At 43.0% G+C, this 23935-nt stretch overlaps 1 protein-coding gene across 6 annotated transcripts in view; it reads left to right on the top strand.

Moving 5' to 3' along the window:
* ZMAT4 (zinc finger matrin-type 4) overlaps positions 1–23935 on the top strand; it is a 168528-nt gene that overhangs the window by 63397 nt on the left and 81196 nt on the right. For 5 of the 6 annotated variants that reach the window (XR_015744649.1, XM_087938846.1, XM_087938845.1 and 2 more), the window contains exon 3: positions 10782–10871. The exons of the other annotated variant lie outside the window; for it this stretch is intronic. Coding sequence is in view for 4 of the 5 variants with exons in the window: in XM_087938846.1 (XP_087794972.1) it covers positions 10782–10871 (90 nt within the window). In the remaining variant the exon portion in view is untranslated. The remainder of the gene's footprint in view (positions 1–10781; positions 10872–23935) is intronic. 6 annotated transcript variants of the gene reach the window in all.

The following is a 23935-nucleotide window of genomic DNA, read 5'->3' as shown; positions in this document are numbered from 1 at the left end:
TAGCTGCGTAAAAAGAAAATGGTGGGTAAAATCAAAGCTGGTGTCAGCCCTTGTTGGAGACTGACTCCGAGGGAGAGGAGGAACAGCCGACAGGGAGTGGAAGTGTGGCTCCAGAGGTTGTGGAGGAGGCTGGGGAAGGGCAGAGGCCGGCTGGGCAGTCAGAGGAGGACCCAGGCCCATCCCTCTCCATCCTAGGGCACACAGGGAAGAGAGGATAAGGGAGAGACGTGAATGGCATGGTCTACGGGGGAGGAAAGGGCCTTGATCCCCTTCATGGGCTGCAGCTGTGAGAACTGGTTAAAAGGAGGGACATGCGTATGGGCCAATGCTGGAAACAAAGCGTGAAAATATCTCTAGTCTGTCCATTCCTATCTGAGTTTGACGTCCTTCCCAGTGTGTGATCCAATATCTGTGGATATCTTCAAGTCTTTATCTTGCCTGGTTTCCTTAGTTGCTTCAGTGTGGTTTGTATTGTTTTTTTTACTCTTTATAATTTATAGGCATTTTTAGTTTAAATGGCATTTCCTCCTTTTTGTAACCGCTTGTGGGGGAGTTTTTTTGTCTCCAGTCAAGGATATTTGGAGCTTTGAAGCAAAGTGAAGGAATAAAAGGAGATTCACCTGTTTTTGTGACTGTGTTTATTTTGTATCCCATACTCGGTCATCACAGCTGGAGCCATTAATGTATATTTTTTTTCTTTCTAACATACTTTTTTTTTCTTTTTAACTCTTACTTTTCTTTCTGGGATCCCTTTTTTGCCTCTCTCCCAAGCCGTAGAAAGAACCATTTACTGGCAATCTTGAGTTCATCTCACAGGGTTACTTCCAAAGGAGATGCACATCTGCAGATGGTCTACCCCTGCCTTAAAACCTGTGCCAAAATGTTTTCTTCCTTTACAGAGTCAGGTGATATATGACTCTTTCAGCTCCAGAGAAACCTGTGCCAAACAAGCCATTTTGGTAACATTAGACATATCTTTCATTGCATTAAGAATTTTTATTTGGATGTTTTTGTGGAAGGCAATTTATCGGGAAAAGCACTACTGAAAATTCATCTTGATACAATTAAATGATGGTTCAGAGCAGCCTAGGGTTTGTTTACTGATTTTTCATGTTTTATTGATGCAGCAGCAATATAGCAGGAGAAAAATGTAAATGAACGGAAGCATAAATAATTAAGGGCCTTAAGTAAGTTAGCCAAAACATTCAGTTCTAAAAGTCAGATTAGGAAATTTCTTCTTGGAATCTAGAACAATGAAATCTTGGCAAAGTAAAACTTATTGGGGCTGATGGGTTTTGTTTTAGGAGGAAGGATTCTTTTCTAATTATTTCGTTGTATAATTAAGTTGCTACATTTGAACACCTTTTACAGATTCTGCAGAGAAGATCTTTAATTTTTCCCTCAGAGGCTTACTGTCTTTAATGGACAATAAGAAAGAAAATGGAGATTTTTGTTCATTCTTTTAAAAAAAATGAACAATGTCTCCCCCAAAACTGTGTTCTTTAAGCTGTCAGACTTTGGGGAAACTGCTGCACAATTGTAATTGCCAATTTTAGAACAAATGGCTTTGTTACTTGGCACAGATAAAAGATTCAGCTATTTTCCCCTTGATATATTGAGACAGTACGATTCCGTTTGATAAAGTCATTCAAGAGAATTTGTTTCATGTGTAATATTGGTGCTCTTATCATCTGGGTAGGAAACTGGGAGGGCTACGTAACTCTTTTTGTACAAGAACTAGAAATTTGTATTCTATTTCAAGAGGAGCAAATTTCTATTTTGAGATTAATTAGTCAGGTACAACATCTGAGCCCAGCATCCAAAAAAGAATAATATCATGCCAATGTGCAGAACAATAGGACTGAGAGAAGAAGAGTAGCTAAATTCAAGCCATCCAGAGAGGGGGAAAAAAAGTCTCCACTGAATTTGTAGCTCAATAAATGTAATTATGTGAGGATGACCGTGGAAGTTGGGCAGAGAAAGAAATTTACAAAGGATCTACCCTAACTTAAAAGTAAAGGTCCCCCTTGCACATACATGCTACTCGTTTCTGGCTCTAGGGGGCGCTGCTCATCTCCGTTTCAAAGCCAAAGAGCCAGCGCTGTCCGAAGACGTCTCTGTTGTCATGTGGCCGGCAGGACTAAACGCCTTCGAAGGCGCAGGGAAGGCTGTTCCCTTCCCACCAAAGGGGTCCCTATTTTTCTACTTGCAGTTTTTACATGCTTTCGAACTGCTCGATGGGTAGAAGCTGGGACAAGGAACGGGAGCTCACTCCGTTACGCAGCGCTAGGGATTCGAACCGCCGAACTACCGACCTTTCTGATTGAAAAGCTCAGCGTCCTGACAGCAGGAGAATTGTACTTTCGGACCTGCATGATTCTGTTAAAGTTGCTTTAACGATAAAGTAAGGTTTAGTTCATCTTGTTGTGATTCTAGTCTACTTGGGTGGCTGACAGTCAATCTTGCAAGTCTGAAAGTACAAATCTCTCACCTCTCTCTTTTTTTTTTTTTCACCGTATAATTTAGGGCAGATGCTTTTTAGGTTTCTTGCTCTGCCATTATCTAGCTGCGAGTTCTTCCTCCCTGCCTGCCTTTTATCTGGTCATTCCCTAGACAGACTCCCCTCTTCTCCCCTCCCAAGGTCATTCGCACATACCGGTACACACTAGATGGTTTGATCAAGAGAGTGGAAGCCAAATTTTTAACTGGAAGGAGCTGTTGAGACGGCATCACTTTGACACAGTGTCAGCTTCACTGCTTTAAATTTAGTTCTGAGATCCAATTTCAAGCTACTGTGGTGATTTTCCACTTTTTCTCTGTATATGTATGTGAGGGAGAATTAAAAACAATGCATCTTGCCTTTCAGATTTACCTGTTTTTTTCCTCAATCCTGGCTTTTTAGAAATTGTTTAAAAGAGCTATTCCAGAAGGCTTTTAAGGTTAATTAATTTTTTTAAGGTTAATTAATTTAGTGCAATTAGCATGGGATATCAATGAAATATATATATGGGGTATTCAGCTTTGTTCCGGTAGAGGGAGTCTGTTTGTGCCCAGGTGTTTGCCTGGCTTGTGGTATGTATGTGTGTGTGTGTGTGTGTGTGTGTGTGTGTGTGTGTGTGTTTTATATATATATATATATATGTATATGTATATGTATATGTATGTATGTATGTATGTATTTTCTTAAGTTTTCGCAGGTACTTACATGTATGGTATTCAGCTTTGTTCGGGTATTTTCCCACGTCATTATAGTTGTGCTTTTAAAGTTGTAGCAACATTTCAGCAGAATCTCATCTGCTATCATCGAGCTTCTGTATTGTGTTCGTCTGTGAGTCAGACTTTCAGAGCCGTTTCTGTTTTAAATTTGGGGCTAGCCTACTGCTGTGCCAGAATGGTTTTTTCTTCATCCTGCTCTCCGTGGACATAAAAGAAAAGATACATTCATCAAGAATCATCAGGTACAACACTTAATAATAGTCATAGGGTACAATAAGAAATCAAATCATACTAGGAAACAGTCAATATAAATCGTAAGGATACAAGCAATAAAGTTACAGTCATATAGTCACAAGTGGGAGGGGATGGGGGATAAGGAATGGTGAGAAGATTAAAAGTAATAGTAGTGCAGGCTTTGTAAATAGTTGGACAGGGTTGAGGGAATTATTTGTTTAGCAGAGTGATGGCGTTTGGGAAAAAACTGTCCTTGTGTCTAGTTGTTCTGGTGTGCAGGGCTCTACAGCATCGTTTTGAGGGAAGGAGTTGAAACAGTTTATGTCCAGGATGTGAGGGGTCTGTAAGTATTTTCCCATCCCTCTTTTGGACTCATGCAGTATACAGGTCCTCGATGGAAGGCAGGTTGGTAGTAATTGTTTTTTCTGCAGTCCTAATTACCCTCTGGAGTCTGTGTCTGTCCTGTTGGGTTGCAGAACCAAACCAGACAGTCATAGAGGTGCAGGTGACAGACACAGTAATTCCTCTGTAGAACTGGATCAGCAGCTCCTTGGGCAGTTTGAGCTTTCTGAGTTGGCGCAGAAAGAACATTCTTGGTTGTGCTTTTTTGATTGATGATGTGATCCTGCAGGCCAGGTCTAAGCACCCCACAGGCTGGTTTCGGCCCTCGGTCCTTGAGTTTGACACCCCTGAGCTGGAGCATGTTAGATAGATAATGGAAGTCTTCCCTGAACAGCTGACATAAATTAAAATAGTCCCCCTGCTTAACTGTATAGTATAAAATGCAGCTGTGCTGTATGGAGACCAACGATGAGAGAAGGTGGAAAATTGGAAATATATTTGCTGAAGAATATTCTCCAAAGACAATGAACTAGGTGGAAGAAAACCATCTTGCATGTAGCACTACACTCAAGAGGCAGAGGCTTCTTTCTTGGGACTGAATTCTTAAATTTTGCTGCTTTTCTGCAACACGGTGCTAAAATGTTTTCAAAGATTCCTTTTTTAAAAAATATCTCTTTCTTTGGATCAATTGCGGCCTATCAGAGAAAAATTAACATATTCGGGAAATGCATCCAAACCCTGAAAATATAAAGCATGCTGTCATCTCTCTCTCCTCACTCCCATTTAATGTGCATACATTTATTTCTGTTTAAATTGAACACACAGGGGAATATGCAAATATAAATGTCTTTTTGGCACAGGGGAAAGAAACCTGAGTTTTTTTAATCCTTGCATGGACAGCTTAATCCCCCTGTCGCAATGGCTAAATTATTGTATATGTAAATATATGTACCCCATGTAAGGGGTATATTTGCCAAGCAGGTGCTCTGAAACAAAGATTTGCAACAATCCAAGTAGCATTGCAAACTCTTTCTGTGTCTGCCTAGGATTTGTGCAGTCCTGCCTTTCTTTTTAACAGCATATCACTGTCATTCTGTCATTTGCAGTTGTAGCAATAAAAGCACCAGTGCCAGGTCCAAAGAATAAAAAATGACACATGTTTAACAGATTAACAGTGTTGGAAGGAACCTTCTAAGTCATCTAATCCAAACCCCCTGCCCAAGAAGGAGACCCTACACCATTTCTTACAGATGGCAGTCCAGTCTCTTTTTGAAAGCTTCCGGGGATGAAATTCCCACAACTTCTGAAGGCAACTTCTGTCCCATTGGTTGATTGATTTCCCTGTCAGAAAATCTCTCCTTATCTCTAGATTGGTTCTCTCCTTGTTCAGTTTCCATCCATTATTCCTTGTCTGGCCTTCAGTTGCCTTGGAAAATAGTTCGACCCCCTTCCTCCTCGCCGTGGCAGCCCCTGAGATATTGGAGCACTGCTATCCTGTCTCCCCTGGTCCTTCTCTTCACTAGAGTAGCCATGCCCAGTTCAGAGTTGGTATTCAGCGGGTTCTGACCAGTTCTGGAGAACCAGTAGCGGAAATTTTGAGTAGTTTGGAGAACCGGCAAATCCCGCCTCTGACTGGAGATTTTACAGTATCCTTCCCCTGCCATGCCCACCAAGCCACGCCCACAGAACCGGTAGTAAAATTTGAATTCCACCACTGGCCCAGTTCCTGCAACCTGCAACATGGAGTTACTTCTGAGTAGTTTCTTTGCCTACAGACAAAATCTTGCCCGACTAAAGCAACGATCTGCATAACTACAGTAGACATATGTGCTGTGAATCGCTAGGGAGGGTCCACCTTCGCCCTCTTCAGACATGCCTATCAGACATTCCAAGATCTGCTGCCTCTTTGCATTCTGGGAAGAAGCCCCTCCCTCCTGGTAGTCCAGACTACATTCTACCACACAAGTTTTTTTTTTAATTTAACCAGTGCTTTCTGTCCACATTTTGGATCGAGAGGATCTTCTACCTTGAAAGAGGACTAAAAGAAGCAATTTATATTAACACCAAGCTGAGGGGGACGGATAAAACATCCCCTACCTCCTGTCTACAACGCAGCACTTATAGCAGTTCCAAGAAGATTCCACACCTATTTGCACTTCGATACAGGTGACCTCGAGGGCACAGATAAACACCCAAGAGCTCTCAGGGAGAGTGCTAACGACCAGATAACTGCAAAGAAATACGTTCCTTCCACCCACCCATCTTGTCAGAACTAATCCTTCAATCATCTCCACCATCCTGCCAGAACCGATGAAGCTTCTTGGAGGAGAAGCAAAACATCTTCCTCAAGGAAAAAAAAACAACAACAGTCCAGTTGCCTTTTGAAAAAAGCACCTTTGAGCTTACCAACACTTCTAATCGGTTCGGTTCTTGATGGGAGATCGGAGAAAAGTTGAGAGGCAGAGCGATATAAGGGTGAAAGTCCTGGACCAGGAGCAGGTGATTGGTCTCTCCACAGCCTTGCAAGCTTTTCTAGTGACTTTGGGCTCATCCTTCACTCCCATATCATCCTGCCACTCAGTGTTGTTGTCGTTGTGAGCAAAACAATTAGATGAGATGCCATCGGAATGAAGGGCAGGCTTTAGAAATCATATAAATAAGAATATAAATCAGTGAAAACTTCACTCAAACTTTTGCTTAGTGTGCTAGTTTTTTTAATGTCTGGGGAGGTTTCTTCCATTCTCCCTTGATCCAGGATGTTTTCCTTCCTTCCTTCCTTCCTTCCTTCCTTCCTTCCTTCCTTCCTTCTTCCTCCCCCCTCCCTCCTCCCCTCTTTCCCTTCCTCCCTTCTTCCTTCCTCACTCCTTCTCTCCCTCCCGCTTCCTTCCCTCCCTCCCTTTCCTTCCTTCCTTCCTTCCTTCCTTCCTTCTTCCTACCCCCTCCCTCCTTCCCTCTTTCCCTCCCTCCCGCTTCCTTCCCTCCCTCCCTTTCCCTTTCCTTCCTTCCTTCCTTCTTTCCTTCCTTCCTTCCTTTCTTCTTTCCTTCCTTCCTTCCTTCTTCCTCCCCCTCCCTCCTTCCCTCTTTCCCTCCCCCCTTCTTCCTTCCTCCCTCCCTCCTTCTCTCCCTCCCGCTTCCTTCCCTCCCTCCCTTTCCCTCCCTTCCTTCCTTCCTTCTTCCCGCTCCCTCCTTCCCTCCCTCCTTCCCTTTTTCCCTCCCTCCCCTTCCTTCCCTCCCTCCCTTTCCCTTCTTTCCTTCCTTCTTCCTCCCCCTCCATCCTTCCCTCTTTCCCTCCCTCCCTTCTTCCTCCCTCCTTCCCTCTTTCCCTCCCTCCCCCTTCCTTCCCTCCCTCCCTTTCCCTTCCTTCCTTCCTTCCTTCCTTCCTTCCTTCCTTCCTTCCTTCTTCCCGCTCCCTCCTTCCTTCCCTCCTTCCCTCTTTCCCTCCCTCCCTCCCTTCTTCCTCCCTCCCTCCTTCTCTCCCTCCCCTTCCTTCCCTCCCTCCCTTTCCCTTCCTTCCTTCCTTCCTTCCTTCCTTCCTTCCTTCCTTCCTTCTTCCCGCTCCCTCCTTCCTTCCCTCCCTCCCTTCTTCCTTCCTCCCTCCCTCCTTCCCTCCTTCCCCTCCCTTCCCTCCCTCCCTTTCCTTCCTTCCTTCCTTCCTTCCTTCCTTCCTTCTTCCCGCTCCCTCCTTCCTTCCCTCCCTCCCTTCTTCCTTCCTCCCTCCCTCCTTCCCTCCTTCCCCCTCCCTTCCCTCCCTCCCTTTCCCTTCCTTCCTTCCTTCCTTCCTTCCTTCCTTCTTCCGCTCCCTCCTTCCTTCCCTCCCTCCCTTCTTCCTTCCTCCCCTCCCTCCTTCTCTCCCTCCCCTTCCTTCCCTCCCTCCCTTTCCCTTCCTTCCTTCCTTCCTTCCTTCCTTCCTTCCTTCCTTCCTTCCTTCCTTCCTTCCTTCCTTCTTCCGCTCCCTCCTTCCTTCCCTCCCTCCCTTTCCCTTCCTTCCTTCCTTCCTTCCTTCCTTCCTTCCTTCCTTCCTTCCTTCCTTCCTTCCTTCTTCCGCTCCCTCCTTCCTTCCCTCCCTCCCTTCTTCCTTCCTCCCTCCCTCCTTCCCTCCTTCCCCTCCCTTCCCTCCCTCCCTTCTTCCTTCCTCCCTTCCTCCCTCCCTCACTCTGTTTATAATAGTGCAACTCAAACTAAAAGATTTTTTTTTTCAGGTGGGATTGAACCTAGAATGAAATGACAATTTAACTAACACTTTAAACATCTTGTAATGGCTCATGCCATCTGGGGAGGGACTTCGGGGGTGGACATGGGAAGAGAAAACAGTTTTCTGTTCCTTTTTCTTTTAGAGGGTGTTTCTTAAGCCCACTCTTTTTGGAACTACTGGCGAAGTCATATCACAAGCTACATCAGGGATGCCTCCTTGCCTTTGCCACTCTTTGAGATCATGCCTCAAAATGCAGTGATAAACTAGACCAAAATATAAGGGAGCTGGGTTTTACCCCTAGGAAAGTGGAAGACCATGGACTAAAGCTTGTTAATTAATAAGAGGAACAGCCAACCCCAGAAGCGTGGTAAAGGATGCTGTTGGACTGAGAATGAATGACCCTGTTTCAAATGTAAAATGGCTAAGAGGGAGGAGTTGAGTTTCAGGCAATCCAGAACCTCTTCCCTTGCAAAATTACTTGCTGGTTGTGTTTTGGCTGGCTCAGAGAAGAACATCTCTTCCAATTAAATCAAACGAAACGAAAGAGACTGTGAAGCACCCCCAAAGCAAGAGACTGAAGGCTGGAAACTTGCTTTGATCCATTATTATTCACTGTTGTTTTGGCATAGAGAGTATTCATCCCAGATTTGCAATCTGAAATGTTGCACGAGCCTAAATAAAATTCTTTCCCCTGGGAATCAAGGTTGTTGGGGCAGGTGTTCAAAAGGTGGAGACTGAGGTCGCCTCCCAACTGGGCTGTATGCTGATTGGACCACATGTCTGGAGACTGTGTGGTTGTGGGGAATTGACAAAGTTTTACTTTTAATTGGGTGAAAAAAATGGTGCCAACTTAGAGCCAGTTTTCCACCAGGAACGTTGCCAATTTGATATGTCCCAGTAAAATGTTCTTTGAGGAATATGCCTGCCTTGGAGTTCTTATTGAATGGGGTGTGATACTTGCCTGCAGGACAACTCACTCTGTGGTGGGATTCAAACATTTTTACTTCTGATTCTCTGGGTGTGGCTTGGTGGGTGTAGTGCAGCGTGGTAAGCATGGCTTGGTGGGCATGGTAGGGGAAAGATACTGCAAAATCTCCATTCCTTCTCCACTCTTGGAGGAAGGTTACTGCAAAATCCCATTCCCTCCCTACCCCACTAACCTGCTTTCCAGCTCTGTTCTCCTGTGCTGGGCAACCAAAGAAGACCCAGCCAGTCAGCTGGGACTCAGGAGGCAGAAAATAGATGGGGGCGGGGCCAGTCAGAGGTGGGATTGGCTGGTTCTCCGAACGACTCAAAATTTCCGCTACTGGTTCTCTAGAACTGGTCAGAACCGGTTGAATACCACCCCTGAACTCCCTATGGGACAAGAGCTATATTAATATCAAAGAAATGGTAGAACAGAATAATTAAAGAAAGCATGCAAAAGGAGGGACAGAATAAATTGTGAATGGCAGAAATGAAAATAATTTTTATTTATGTTAAAGAATTAAATGGAATTGTTAAATTGTTCCACAATGAGTTGTCTCACAGTGAGTTGGCCGTGACGAGTTGGCTATGGCAATGTCATCTTTGGAAGCCATATTTTACTTAGAAGTTTCCATGCTGCCACATCTTGGTGCCTGGGAATTTGGGAGGGGGGACTTCATAGAGAGGTGGAAGTTTAGACATAACAACATTCTTCTCATAAAGTCAAGGACAAGTCACCCTGCACCTCGCAAGGAGTGGTTGGAGGAATGTCTCCAGTTGGGATGATGAATGATTGGACCATGTGTTCTTTGGTGGGTGCAGGGGGTGGGGTTCTGAATTTCAATTATGAAGGGAAAACCCGGAACTTTCAGATTTGGGTTTTCCCAGGTGTGCCAATATGACTTCTCTAATAAATTCTTACTTGGATGAACTTTGTTTCTGAGTGCTGCATATAACGGAGAGTTTTATTAGCTGACAGGCAAGCTGTCCCTTCCCTTCTGCAATCTACTGGGGTCCAGCTTCCTAAGAGCAGCCAAGCTGGGCAAATCTCACACACGTGGAAGGCGCCAGATTGAGGAAACATGCTATCTGCTGTTTGGAAGCTCTGTTTTTGAGGATCGACATAACACCAAATGACATCAAGTTTGATGACATCAAATTGAATCATCCAGTGTCCCCGTGCCGGTTGGGGAATTCTGGGAGTTGAAGTCCACAGGCCTTACCATTGCCAAGGTTGGATCTCCCTGATCTATCTTCTTGGTGGCACAAATATTTGTCTCTTTTGTAGCACATCAGAAAGATGCTCGTCTTTGCATCAACCAGAACATCATCTCGTTAATGTGCAGGAAAAATTACACCCTTGGAGTTGTCTCCTAGGTTTGTTACCCAGAAAACAGTCTGGGAATTTAAGCTTTCTCTCAAACCTCTCAAAAGAGAGATGTAGTAATCTAAGGCAGCTTTGCTGGCCTTCTGTGAGTTGAAGTCCGCCAGGCTTAAAGTTGTCAAGGTTGGAGACCCCTGATCTAAAGATTAGGGCAGGGGTAGGATTCTACCGGTTTGCACCGGTTTGCCAGAACTGGTTGTTTCCGTTCCCAGTAGTTCACAGAACTGGTAACATGGGCCCCTGGATGACCCCGCCCCTCTCCACCGGCTCCTCAGTTCCCTGCCCAGTCAGTCATTATTGCACACGTGTGACATTGTGCACATGCACGACAATCGTTCTCCCTCCATCCGCCCCGCTCTGCCCAGTCACTACTTATCATTAGGGTAAGACCTGCGCTTGGTGGAGGCTTGATTCATTGAAAGAAGGCTCCTTGGTTTTCCTCCACAGAGTCGGAAACATGCAAGCAAAGTTCGCCTTTATTACATGCTCCACCCGATCGATGGAGGATGTCCTGCAAAGAAGCTCCGGTCAGAAAATGTGAGTATCTTTCTGTCTTTTCCTTGCCCAACAGGGACCCAAGATTGGATTTCCTAGCATTCATTTCTGCAAAAAACAACAACAACCCAACAACATTTAGTGATGTAGAGCAATACAGAAGGGGTACAGTCTACTCAAAGCATCGAAGATGCCCAGTCTGACCAAATGTTTAAAGGCAAGTGGTTTCTGTGCATAACTTAAATACCTGTGCAGTTTCTCAATGATCCAGGTCACAGTTGTCCTAATGGGAATAAGCAATAGGACTTCCTCGTGTTTTTTTCCTTGAAAAAAAATTCACTTCTCGTCTAAGAAGCTCCTTTAGTTCTGACTGAATGGTGGAGAAGGGAAGGATTTATACAAAATAATTTGAGTTGGGAGAGACCTTGGAGGCCTTTTAGTCCAACCCCCTTCTCAAGCAGAAAAGCCTACACTATTTCAGGCACTTGGCTGTCCATTCTCTTCATATACATATAAACATTTTGAATACCGCATATTGTCAGGGCGTATCGTTTACAGAAAGGCAAAGAAGGAACAAAAAGGAATATTAACATATATACTAATAACCATAATAATAACGTAACAGAATAGTTTTGAGTAAATTTCTCTTTATATCAGCTTATTTGTAATTCTGTTAATTATATTGGCATGTTTACAATTATAAACTATCTTTATATTTAATTCATACATAGCAATAATCTTTTATTCATCTAATTCCTGCCTCTTATCTCTAACCACTCAGAATCTATTCCGTGTTAAGGAATGTTCTGTGTCTTCTTCGTTTTTTTATTTTTAATGTCAATCTATCCATCTCGGCACAGTCTAATATTTTCCAAATTACATCCTCATCGGATGGAAAGTTCTCGCTTTTGTCCATCCTTTTCTTAAAAGTCTCCAGTGATGGAGCTTCTGAAGGCAAGCTGTTCCACTGGTTGAGTTTTCTCGCTGTTAGGAAATTTATATGGTCCAGTTGCCTTTTGGAAAAAGTGATAGATAGATGATAGATAGATAGATAGATTGATTGATTGATAGATGATGGATGATGGATGATAGATAGATAGATAGATAGATAGATAGATAGATAGATAGATAGATAGACAGACAGACAGATGATATGATATATGATACAGATAGATAGATAGAGATAGAGATAGATAGATGATAGATAGATAGATAGATAGATAGATAGATAGATAGATAGATAGATTGATTGATAGATGATAGATGATAGATAGATAGATTGATAGATAGATTGATTGATGATAGATGATAGATAGATAGATAGATAGATAGATAGATTGATTGATGGATTGATGGATGATGGATGATAGATAGATAGATAGATAGATAGATAGATAGATAGATAGATAGACAGACAGATCGATAGATAGATCGATAGATAAATAGATGATAGATGATAGATAGATTGATTGATAGATGATAGATGATGATAGATAGATAGATTGATAGATTGATTGATGATAGATGATAGATAGATAGATAGATAGATAGATAGATGATGGATGATAGATAGATAGATAGATAGATAGATGATAGATAGATAGATGATGGTGATGATAGATAGATTGATTGATAGATAGATTGATTGATGATAGATAGATAGATAGATAGATAGATAGATAGATGATAGATAGATAGACAGACAGACAGATAGATAGATAGATGATAGATGATAGATTGATTGATAGATAGATTGATTTGATAGATGATAGATAGATTGATTGATTGATGATAGATGAGAGAGAGAGAGAGAGAGTGATTGGTTGATTGATAGATGATGGATGATGGATGATAGATAGATAGATGGGTGGGTGGGTGTGATGGATGGATGGATGGATGGATGGATGGATGGATGGATGGATGGATGGGAAGGCAGGCAGGCAGCAGGCAGCAGGCAGCAGATGTGAGATATGGATATAGATGATATAGATATAGATATAGTCCAGTTGCCTTTTGCAAAAAGCATCTTTGGAACTGTGCACGGGTTGTGGCAAATGGCTCTTAGTTTCTTTTGTAAGCAAAAACTCGGCTTTTCATATCTTCTCTGAATCACTTTTCAAATCAAATCTGTTCCTTGAAGTTTTGCCCAGACTGAGGTTTTGCTTGCAGAACTCTGCCTTTGAAGTCCTGGCGGCTATTTTTCCACAAAGGGCTATGCCAGATTGCAAGAATAACTCGAGGAAACTGGTCTCTCTTAACAGCATGCCCTTAGAGAAAGAGCGCATCGGGGGATGCACATGGCGGAAACGCTCAGAGAAGGACTCAGCCTGAAGGATCGTTCCAAGTTGATCCGTAGCTGTCATAGCTTGAGAAGATGGTTTAAAAAAAAGAGGAAATTCTTTGAATAATTTAGCTGTTTCTCTTCTCAAGTGTGAAAGCATTATTTTGCACGTAGATGGAGAATGAGAAAGCAAGAGATGTAACTTTGGTGCAGTGTTGTAGGAGACTGTGATGTTCTGTCCAAATACGATGTGCGAGTTGAGAAGCAGTATCTCTTTCTAGCTTGACGCGACCTCATTTCACTTGGTTGTTATCAGCCCATAAACGAATCCTCTCGGTCTCTTATTTTTGTATTTCCTCCACTCATGATTGGTTGAGACTCTTCAAAGATCCAATCCAACACGAGGAGAGAGATGGTATGGCCAGAATTGGATGCTAAAACCATTAGTGTTGTAAACTTGCTGGTAGCTACTAAGCCAGCCAACCTTGTCTTCACCGTAGATCTCCTTAAACATCTTTTGTGGCCACGGACCCTGGCCACGCATCCCTAAGTCTTAACTCAAGGGTTAAATCATAACATTTCTTCAAGCCTCCGTGGAAGCTTCCATAGTGATGATATTGTGGCCCTCCAGAGATCCGTGGACCACAGGTTGAGAACCACTGCACTAAGCCAGTTTCAAGGTATTGTCTGTATGATTCTGAATAGCCAGGTCAAGGTTCACTGGTAGGCTGCTGGGGGTTCACAGGGGTTCAGGAGACCCACCCCAACTAAGATTCTGTGCAGTTCGGAGAACCCCCAAATTCTGCTCCTGGTTGGCCCCCCCATCCCTCCCCTCCCCCTCCCAGGTGTCCCCACATGGCCTGTTTTGTATGCAGGTAAGTGCAGGATGCTCACGGAGGCTCAGGAAGGGTGAAAAACAGGCCTCCCAGAAATGGGCCCGTTTCCAGCTTCCAGAAAGCCTCCGGAGCCTAGGAAGGGCAAAAACAACCCCCTACCATGATGCAGGAGGCCAATTAGGCCACGCCCACCATGGCCACACCCACCCAGCAACCGGGCAGAGAACCCATTGCTAAAATATTTGAAGCCTACCCCTATAAGGAACCACCAATTTCACTATAGGATTACACAATCTTTTAACTCTGGAGTAGCTGCCCTACTAACCAAACCGCTATCCTGATAGTCACTCCTCTATGGATCCAACAGCAGGGCATTCTTTTCTTCTCATTTTCAGGAATAATCTTCATTTTCGGGAATAATCTTTCCAAAAATCAAATAGCTCCCCTCTCCTCCCCATAGTATGTTTTTGTTGTGGTTAGCTGGCAGCAGATGCAGATGGCTGAAGAGAGCGAGGACTCAGATGAGGGCCCAGGACCATCAGGGAGTCGACTGCTGCCTTCAGAGATTGTGGGGGCTGGCAGCAGCGACGAGGAGGTTCCCGAGGAGCCTGTGCCAAGTGTGCGTGCGCGCAGGATTGCTCATAGGAAAGAGCAGCTACAACAGCACAGGTGACTCGGGAGTAAGGCTGTAAGGTAATGGCCCCTCCTTCAAGAAGATAAAAGCCAGCTGTGAATCGGACATTCGTTGCAGGAAGCAAAGACGTTTTGAAACTCCAGCCTCATGGACATTCCAGTATCTGGAGTTTGTATTTGAAGATTCTTGTATTGCAAATTATTTCTTGTCTGTTACCTTTTGGCAAGTCTTGTACAGTTGGCAAGGCTTGTGCTTATCACAGCTAATTATTTTGCAAAAGAATTACAAGGTTTCTGTTCCTTTTGGATCGTGTTTGATTTGTTGGAAAAGGGCTTGGGACAGAACAGTTTTCACTGAGTTTTTATCTATTAGTGGGACATTTTGGGTGATTTTTATCTGTTGCCTTGATATCTGTTTATTTTTTATCTAAATGGTTGGCATTCCCGTTTCTTTAAAACTGTGCCCTTTTGTTCCATATTTTATTCTGTTTTTGTCATTGGGTTTTTCTTGAAAGAAAAGCAAAATGAAAGACACTCTAAATGAGTAAAGTATTATGATAGCAGTTGGGAAAATCAATGTGACTGAGCAGGAGAAAGGATGAAAAGGGGGTTACACAAAGTGTATTATTCAGGTAATCCTCATGACTGTCCTAAAATGTTGATGTCTCAGCCTGGGCAGACAACATAAAGGATGCTTGGCAACTTATTTTATGGGATGTGATTTATTAGATGCAGCTGTCCCTTGCAATCTAAGAAAATTAAGACCACAGAGCCAAACTGGGCTGGCTAGACTATCATCATAATTTTTTTAATGATGCATTTTTCCTGGGGAGAACAAAGAGGACAGGGGACTAATTGGCACAGGTGCTCGGGAACTGCTGTGACAGAGGCTGTCTAATTGCAGGGAAAAGCGGACCTGTGGCATTGCAGTGAAGAAATACACTTGTGGTTTCTTTTGTTTCCAGACTATGCATTAAATAGCAATAGCACTTAGACTTATATACTGCTTTATAGTGCTTTACAGCCCTCTCTCTAAGCGGTTTACAGAGTCAGCCTCTTGCCCCCAACGATCTGGGTCCTCCTTTTACTGACTTCAGAAGGATGGAGGCTGAGTCAACCTTGAGCCAGTGAGGATCGAACTCCTGGCAGTGGGTAGTGGATTAGCCTGCAATACTGCATTCTAACCACTGCAGCACAAGGAGGGAGGGAGGGAGGGAGGGGGGGAAGGAAGGACGGAAGGAAGGAAAGAAGGAAGGAAGGGAGGAATAGCAATAACGCTTAGACCCATATCCTGCTTCACGGTACTTTACAGCCCTCTCTAAGATTTACAGAGTCAGCCTCTTGCTCCCAGCAATCTGGGTCCTCATTTTACCCACCTTGGAAGGATGGAAGGCTGAGTCAATCTTGAGCCTGGTGAGATTCAAACTGCCAAATTGCAGGCAGCAGAAATAGTGTGCAGTACTGCAATCTAACTAGACAGACAGACAGACAGACAGACAGACAGACAGACGATACAAATGTGGACATACATAGATGATAGATAGATGGATAGATAGATAGATAGATAGATAGATAGATAGATAGATAGATAGATAGATAGAGTGCACTGACTTATATACTGCTTCACAGTGCTTTACAGCCCTCTCTAAGCGGTTTACAGAGTCAGCCTTTTGTCCCCCAACAATCTGGGTCCCCATTTGACCCACCTCGGAAGGACGAAAGGCTGAGTCAACCTTGAGCCTGGTGAGATTCAAACTACCAAATTGTAGGCAGCCGACAGTCGGCAGAAGTAGCCTACAGTACTGCACTCTAATCACTGCACCACCTTGGCTCATCTTAATCCCACCTGATTTAGTTTAGATTTTTTAAAAAAAAATCCCGTACATTTTCCTCTCCTCCACATTGCACTCCATCTGATGGAAAGGTATTTGCTTTTGAGTGTTTCAGAGATGTCCTCATGTATGCAGTGAGAAGGGCTACACATGAATTTCCTGACTTCTGCTGTATCCCTCCAAGCCATCTCCAGCTTCCCTGGCTTACAGATGCAGATAATCAGAGTTGGAAGGGACCTTGTAGGTCATCTAGTCCAACCCCCCCGCCCAAGCAGGAGACCCTACACCATTTCTGACAAATGGCAGTCCAAGTCTCTTCTTGAAAGTCTCAAGGGATGGTGCTCCCACAACTTCCGAGGGCAACTTCTGCTCCATGGGTTGGTTGTTCTCATTGTCAGAAAGTGTCTCCTTGTTTCCAGGTTAAATAAGCTCCTCCTAAGCTTGCCTATAATCCCAAAGGAAGACAACATGAAAGGTTCAGCAGCCAAGGAGTCTGCAGAGTGATGAAAAGATGTGGGACAGAAAAACCAGAAGAACAGAAGTTGTGCCCTCTGCCACACATAAGGCCAACAACTTAAGAGTCACAGGGAGAGAAAAGCCAAATAAATATGAAGCAAGCTGAAAAGTAGGAAGAAATTTGTTAGCAATGTAGATTTTTGGCATGGCATGAACCTTTGTTCTTCTGCTTTGTCCTAAAGGTGCTTTTTCAGGAGGTAACTGGACTTTCTTGTTTTTTCTTTGAAGATGTTTCACTTCTCATCCAAGAAGCTTCTTCAACTCTGACCGGATGGTGGGGAACGGAAGGATTTCTACTCCTTGCAGACAGCTGGTCATTTGCCTCCTTTTAGAGGTTCATTGAGGCAACTTGGAGGTTTGTCTTTGTCCTCAGGGTCATCTGAGTGGCGCTCCTGGTTCCTGTAGTCTGCAAATTTCCCTCTGGAAATCCATTCCTTATTCCCACACCATTCCAAGGGTGTCCATCCCAAATTGCCTAGCTAAAAGTCTGTAGAGATTCTTGGTCATCCAGGTCATGGTTATCCCAAAGGTGCTTTTTTTCAGGAGGCAAGTGGACTTTCTTTCTTTTTTGAAGATGTTTTGCTCCTCATCCAAGGAGCTTCTTCAGCTCTGACTGGACGGTGGGGAATGGAAGGATTTATACTCCTTGCAGACCACTGGTCATTTGCATTCTGTTTTTTTTCTTCTTTGAAAGCTAATGGCAGATGCTGAGCCCATGTGTATTAGAGAAGATTTGAGTTAGTTTAGGACAGTGTTTTTCAACTTTGGCAAATTTAAGGTATGTAGACTTGAACCAGAAGTCAGAATGGCTGGCTGAGGAATTCTGGGAGTTGAAGTCCACAAGTCTTAAAGTTGCCAAGTTCAGTGACCCCTGCTCCATTAGACAAAGAGAACGGGAGAAATGGAAACGGGGCTTCTGGAGCTCAGGAAAATTAGACTCTACCTTGTCCCTGTATTCATTTGTGCTTCAAAAAAAAAAAACAGCAAAACATTTTTTCACTCAAACTGCATTTAAACGCCTGCTCTTTTTCCTCAAAAGGCAGGCTTGATACATTTAAAAACCAATCTTTTCCAGATTAAAATAAGCTTCAATCAACTCATTAATCCACCAGTTGTGAATCACTTCCTATTGGAATCCATTCTTCCTGAAGCCTCTTTCTGAATGAAAGCAAGAAAGGGGGAAAAAATTGGATGTGTTTTTTTCATCCCGAGGGGGGAAAAAGGCTAGGAGAAATAAATTCTGGGAAATGATTGCTGCATCAATCACAAGTATTATGAGGCTCACATTGTCTTTTGTTTCTCTTAGCTTTATCTGGCCCCTTGTGGCCCTCTGGTAATTGACTAGTGATGAGCTTCTAGATTTATTTGATCTCAAGCCTACCGAAATGATGTCTATCTTCCGCATGATTCCCATAGGCAAAGAACAGCTTCCAATGTGTCGTTCCGAGGGTTTATGCCTACTGCTAGGACAGAGTCCCAGTTGCAACCAAGCAACACAATCTCAAGGCCTCGGAGGCATTGGGTAATAGTGCCACAAACAGAGAGAATTTATTCCGGGTCCCAAACCTACAAAGAATGCATTGTTGCATATCTGACTTGATCCTGATGGATCTGTAAGGTGACTGCCCTGAAGTCAGAAAACACAGGGATATCAGATCGTTCCTGCCCACCGTGAGAAAATAAATTAACTTCCCCAGTTACTGTTGTGGCCCGCCGGCGGCTGACGGAGCTGGCAGCAGATTCAGACAGTGAGGAGGTTGGGGAGGAACATGGGCCAGCCCTGGAGTCTGGGGAAGGCTCGGACGAGGGCTCTGCATCAGAGGCAGAGATGGGGCCAGGGCCATCCAACAGTTATCAGCTGCCTTCGGAATTGGAGATCAGTGGGGCAGAAGAACAGCTGGAGCCTGTTCCCAGTGTGCGCATGTGTAGAGCTGCCAGGAGAAGGAAACAGTTGAGGAATAAGGGTTGACTTGGGAGTAAAGGCACAGGTGGATGCTGAATGGCCCCTCCCATAGGGATCAAAAGAGGAGCAGAAGGGGAGGGGGCTTTTACAGGAAACAATTCGTTCATTGCAGCAGTATCAAGATCTGTCTGTGCACCTCAGAAACTCTGTGCTGTGTCCTTCCTTGTCAGCACTGCATTTGGAAATATTTACTAGGCAGCTCTCCAAGGTAGATAAGGTCTGTGCTCCTAATGACACCCTTGAAAGACTGTTTGCCAGGCCTTTGGCTGAAAGTGAATGCAAGAAATTCACCTTCCTTTAATAAAAGGGGTTTTGTTGGGACAAAGAATCTGCTCAGTGCTTTTGGGGGAAAGCCTAGGTCAAAACAGTTACGGCTATGCTGTATTCCATCAATAACACCCAAGTCTTGGCAGTTCCACTGTAAAGGATCAGGGTGTTGATCTGCTGAGCTGCGGGAGACCCACTGCAAAGTATCTTGATAGACAAATGGACTGCTGTGAAAAGAGTTTCCAACAGCAGCAGGTCTTAAAGATGAAGGAGGAGAGGAAGAGATGAAGCAGTTGGCCATCTGAGAAGCTGCAAAGCAATCCATTTTGAGGGGGATTTTTTTTTTTTTTTTTTTTGTGGCAAATCTAAGGAATAAATGTTGGATGTGGAAAAGACCAGTTGAAGGAGGAAGAGAGATGTAGGAGGGAATGTATTCTCTGGTGATGAAGTCATCTTCTCTAGGATGAGGAGACCTTCTGCTGGAGAGTACTTGTCGTAGTAGATATAGTGGTAAGTATCTCTGCCTGTCATGTGGGAGGCTGGGGTTTAAGGTCAACTTGTAAAACATTCCTATGCCTGTTTTCAAGTTGCCATAAGAAAGGGGAGGAGAAGCCCTGAAGGAGCATATGGCAGATGAACTCAGAAGCACGTTCCAAGCTTATCTCACAAAGTTTGTAACTAAGCTACCGGAATTTCTGCCCCGAAAATCCCTAATTGGAGAACGTGATTGATGATGCTCAGCTATGAACGTGTTTTGGTGGACAATCTGAATTATGATTCACCCAGAGGGGTGAGGGGGGGGAAACAGGGTCATAGGTGGTTGTAAATTACATATCTCAGAGAGGGCTTGATACAGGTCACGCCAGTATGCTGCTCCTAATAAATCCTTTGAAGTGTTTTGAAGTTTGTCTCAAGGCTCATGGTTTAATTAGGGCAATCTCTGGAATTCTGACAGTACTTTTTACAAAGCAATTGTGGAGACAAGGTCCAAGGATGCCTCTGCTAATTGCTTCTCACAATTCATGTATCACAAATAATGTACAACATAAACATTTAACAACCGTGTTCAATTTCTCTATACTCAGAATCCTCCTTCATTTGTAAGTCTTATTTTGGGACCAATTGTTGGCTGTACAATGCTGTTGTTTCGGTGTTGTTGATGTTTTTAAATAATAGCTCATATGCCAAGAAGAAGACACCCTTTGATTATTTTCATTAAGGAAACTTTTGTGATTCTCTTGCCTGCAAAAGTGTGAAATAATCAAAAGACCCATTAGCCATTACATCTACCCGCTTCTTCTCTTTTTCTTAAAGCAGATACACTGAATGAAAGAGCAACAGAAAGACAAGGAGAAATAATACTTGAAGATAGAGGGGGTGGGGAAATCCCCTGCATTTTCCCATCAGTTTTCATTTAGAAGGGCTCCCTCTCCATAAAGGAGAACTCCTGGGGAGGTTCTCATAGATTGAGAAGACTTATTTAATGCCTGTTAGCCAAATGTGGCTCTGTCGGGTCCTTCGTTGTGCCAAAATCAGTCCCACAGTCAAACCAAAAAAAGATATTTTCTTGACTTTATATAATTCCCATTCCACCTCAATGGAACCTATCAGGACAGTATTCCCTTCCTTATAGGGTTATTTCAACAGTACTCCTGTTATTACTCCTGTTACTAAGGAAGCTCCTGCTGCTGAGAACTTATTGGACAATTTCTCCTGTCCCTAGAAAAATTCCACCTATTTCTTCTGCTCACAAATTGTCCACCCATTTTTTGAACCATCCCTCTCTAGCTTGAATGCCATCTAAATGTTGTGTGGTTGTTAGTACAGTGGCACATATTTACTGTTCAGGGAAAGATTCAAAAATAACCCAGAAATTACAAAGACGTTTTAACAGCGGGCCCAGATTATTAAAGAAAACCAGTCAAACTTCATAAAGCAAATACGTCAACATCTATTATTGCCTATGCATAGAACAGGCTTTCGAATGACACAAAACTCTTTGACTGTCCCAGGGATTTTACTAGATCCTTTAAAATTAAAATGCAATCTCTGATCAATATATTTAAATCCACTTTTATTCTATGGTAGAGCTATATCTGAGGTTTTAATATGGTACACCAACTGGCTGTTGACCCGATCCAAGGATTTAAGGAAGAATGTTACTCTGTATCTCTTCAAACCATGACATATTGGATATCAAGTCATAGTCACTGTTCTGTAAAGAGTGTCTCTCTACTTCATTCCTACAAAACCATCTGGACAAGGTCGACTGAGTTTGGGAGATTTATAAGATGCTGTCTTGAGATTATATTGGCTCATTTGTACATCTTTTTACACTGCAACTTTGGGCCAGATAAAAAAAAGTGGTAGATTGCTGTCTTAGGAGATAGGCTGGGAATAATTCTATATTGATCAACAACCCAGCCTCTGAAATCTTGCACAATTAATAAACTGTACAAGTTTTTGTAGTCTTGCTCAAAGTCTTGTGATATTTATTGTTATAGTTGTCCCAAAAGTGTTTTTCTTTTCTTTTCAAAAGGCAACTGGATTCTATTTTTCCTCGAAGAAGTTTCGCTTCTCATCCAAGAAACCAACTTTAAAACTGAAGAAGCTTCTTGGATGAGAAGCAAAATGTCTTCAGGGAAAAACAAAGTCCAGTTGAAAAAAGCACCCTTGGGACAACCATGACTTGGATGACTGAGAATCTCCACAGATTTTATTATGTTTTGTTGCACAGTCATCCACATATTCAGACTGGATTTGGCATTCTTGTCCACTTATCAAATCCTTCCCAAGGACCATATAGGCAGATAGGGTTGTGTTAAAAGTATTGTTGCAGAATATAAACGGTTTGTCGGGGCTCCAACAAATCCACCCTCATTCAATTCAAAAGTCTCTAGCCACATCTCAGAAAAAGTAAATTGGTTTATTAGAAATCGCCATGTTGGAGTGTGGCTGGGTGCAGCCGATACTAAATCACATCATACATTTCCCCCTTGACCCTGGTCTTTCCCCCACCCTCCTGGATGTGACTTCTCCAAAGGGACACATCCGTTTCCAAGAGTCAGCCATCATGCTCTCCAATAACCTTCTTATGCTCTGACAACTTTGAGCTGCTGCACTGATTATCTAGGCATTTCAAGAATGCCTTGTTTACCACCCCCCGACTTCCTTTTTCTGGCAGCTAGAAAGACCAAAGGAGTATCTTTTTAGTTGACACTATGTTCTTTGCAATTGATGGTAATTTTGTCAATGTTGATGGTGTTCAACTGGTGCTCCAGTTGTTTTTCAATTGCATCCAAGGTGCCTTTTACTATTGGTATTGCCTTCACTTTCTTTTGCCACAGTCATTCTATTTCTATTTGCAAAATTTTGTTACCTTCTTCAGTTTATATCTATTCTGTTCTGTTCTGTTCTGTTCTGTTCTACTCTACTCTTCCATTCCATTCCATTCCATTCCATTCCTCTCTTCTCTTCTCTTCTCTTCTCTTCTCTTCTCTTCTCTTCTCTTCTCTTCTGTTCTATCCTATCCTATCCTATCCTATTCTTCCATTCCATTCCATCCCATCCCATCCCATCCCACTATTCTATTCTGTTCTACTCTACTCTACTCTACTCTACTCTACTCTATTCTTCCATTCCATTCCTTTATTCTATTCTGTTCTATTCTATTCTATTCTTCCATCCCATTCCATTCCACTATTCTATTCTGTTCTACTCTACTCTACTCTACTCTACTCTACCCTACCCTACCCTACCCTACTCTACTCTACTCTACTCTACTCTACTCTACTCTACTCTACTCTATTCTTCCATTCCATTCCATTCCATTCCATTCCATTCCATTTCCATTCCTCTATTCTATTCTATTCTATTCTATTCTATTCTATTCTATTCTATTCTATTCTTCCATCCCATCCCATTCCACTATTCCATTCTGTTCTACTCTACTCTACTCTATTCTTTAATTCCATTCCTCTATTCTATTCTATTCTATTCTATTCTATTCTATTCTATTCTATTCTATTCTATTCTATTCTATTCTATTCTATTCTATTCTGTTCTATTCTATTCTATTGTCTCCAAGTGAGGCCACATCTATTATTGTTTCCATGTATGCCCTCTGAAAATTACCATGGGCAACATGCTACCCTCTAGCACCACTTTATTATCCCTTATATCAATTTTCAGATTTACTGCTCTTATTAGCACACATCTTAGTGGAGAAAATCCAATAGAATCAAGTCACTTGGTCACTAGAGCAAGCTTTCTTAACCTGGACTACTTGAAGATGTGTGAACTTCAACTCCGAGAATTCCCTAGCTAGCACGCACACAGAGCTGTGGAATTTACATCTTCAAACTGCCAAGGTTAAGAAATACTGGACTACGGAGTCCGTGAAAACAAAGGAGTAGGGAAGGTACCTGCGAACAATATGTTTCTTTTCTGGCTGTGAGGTGTTTAGAAACTCTCTGTCATAGAATCTAATCATTCCCTCCTCCAAATTTTGATGACAGGCCCAAAATGGGGACGAGAAATTTAAAAGCTATTTAGCTAGCAATGGAAGTCTTTGAATTCTCCCACGAGATTCTTACCATCATTTCCAGTGTAACTTCTGAGCAAGATCACAAACTCGGTTGATGGAATAGGGAGACCCTGAAACTGCCACAATCAATGATGACAGTCATCTGATTTTGAAGGGGAATAATCTCAGTAAAGCTCAGGATAAATAACTCCCAACTGAGTATCCAGCCGCAAACACTTTTTCAAGTGTCAGG

Source organism: Pseudonaja textilis, chromosome 9 (assembly GCF_049901715.1).
Source record: "Pseudonaja textilis isolate UNSWEBS1 chromosome 9, rPseTex1.2, whole genome shotgun sequence".
NCBI lineage: Eukaryota > Metazoa > Chordata > Lepidosauria > Squamata > Elapidae > Pseudonaja > Pseudonaja textilis.
Note: the sequence above shows the minus strand (reverse complement) of the source record. Positions and strands in the feature narration are given on the sequence as shown.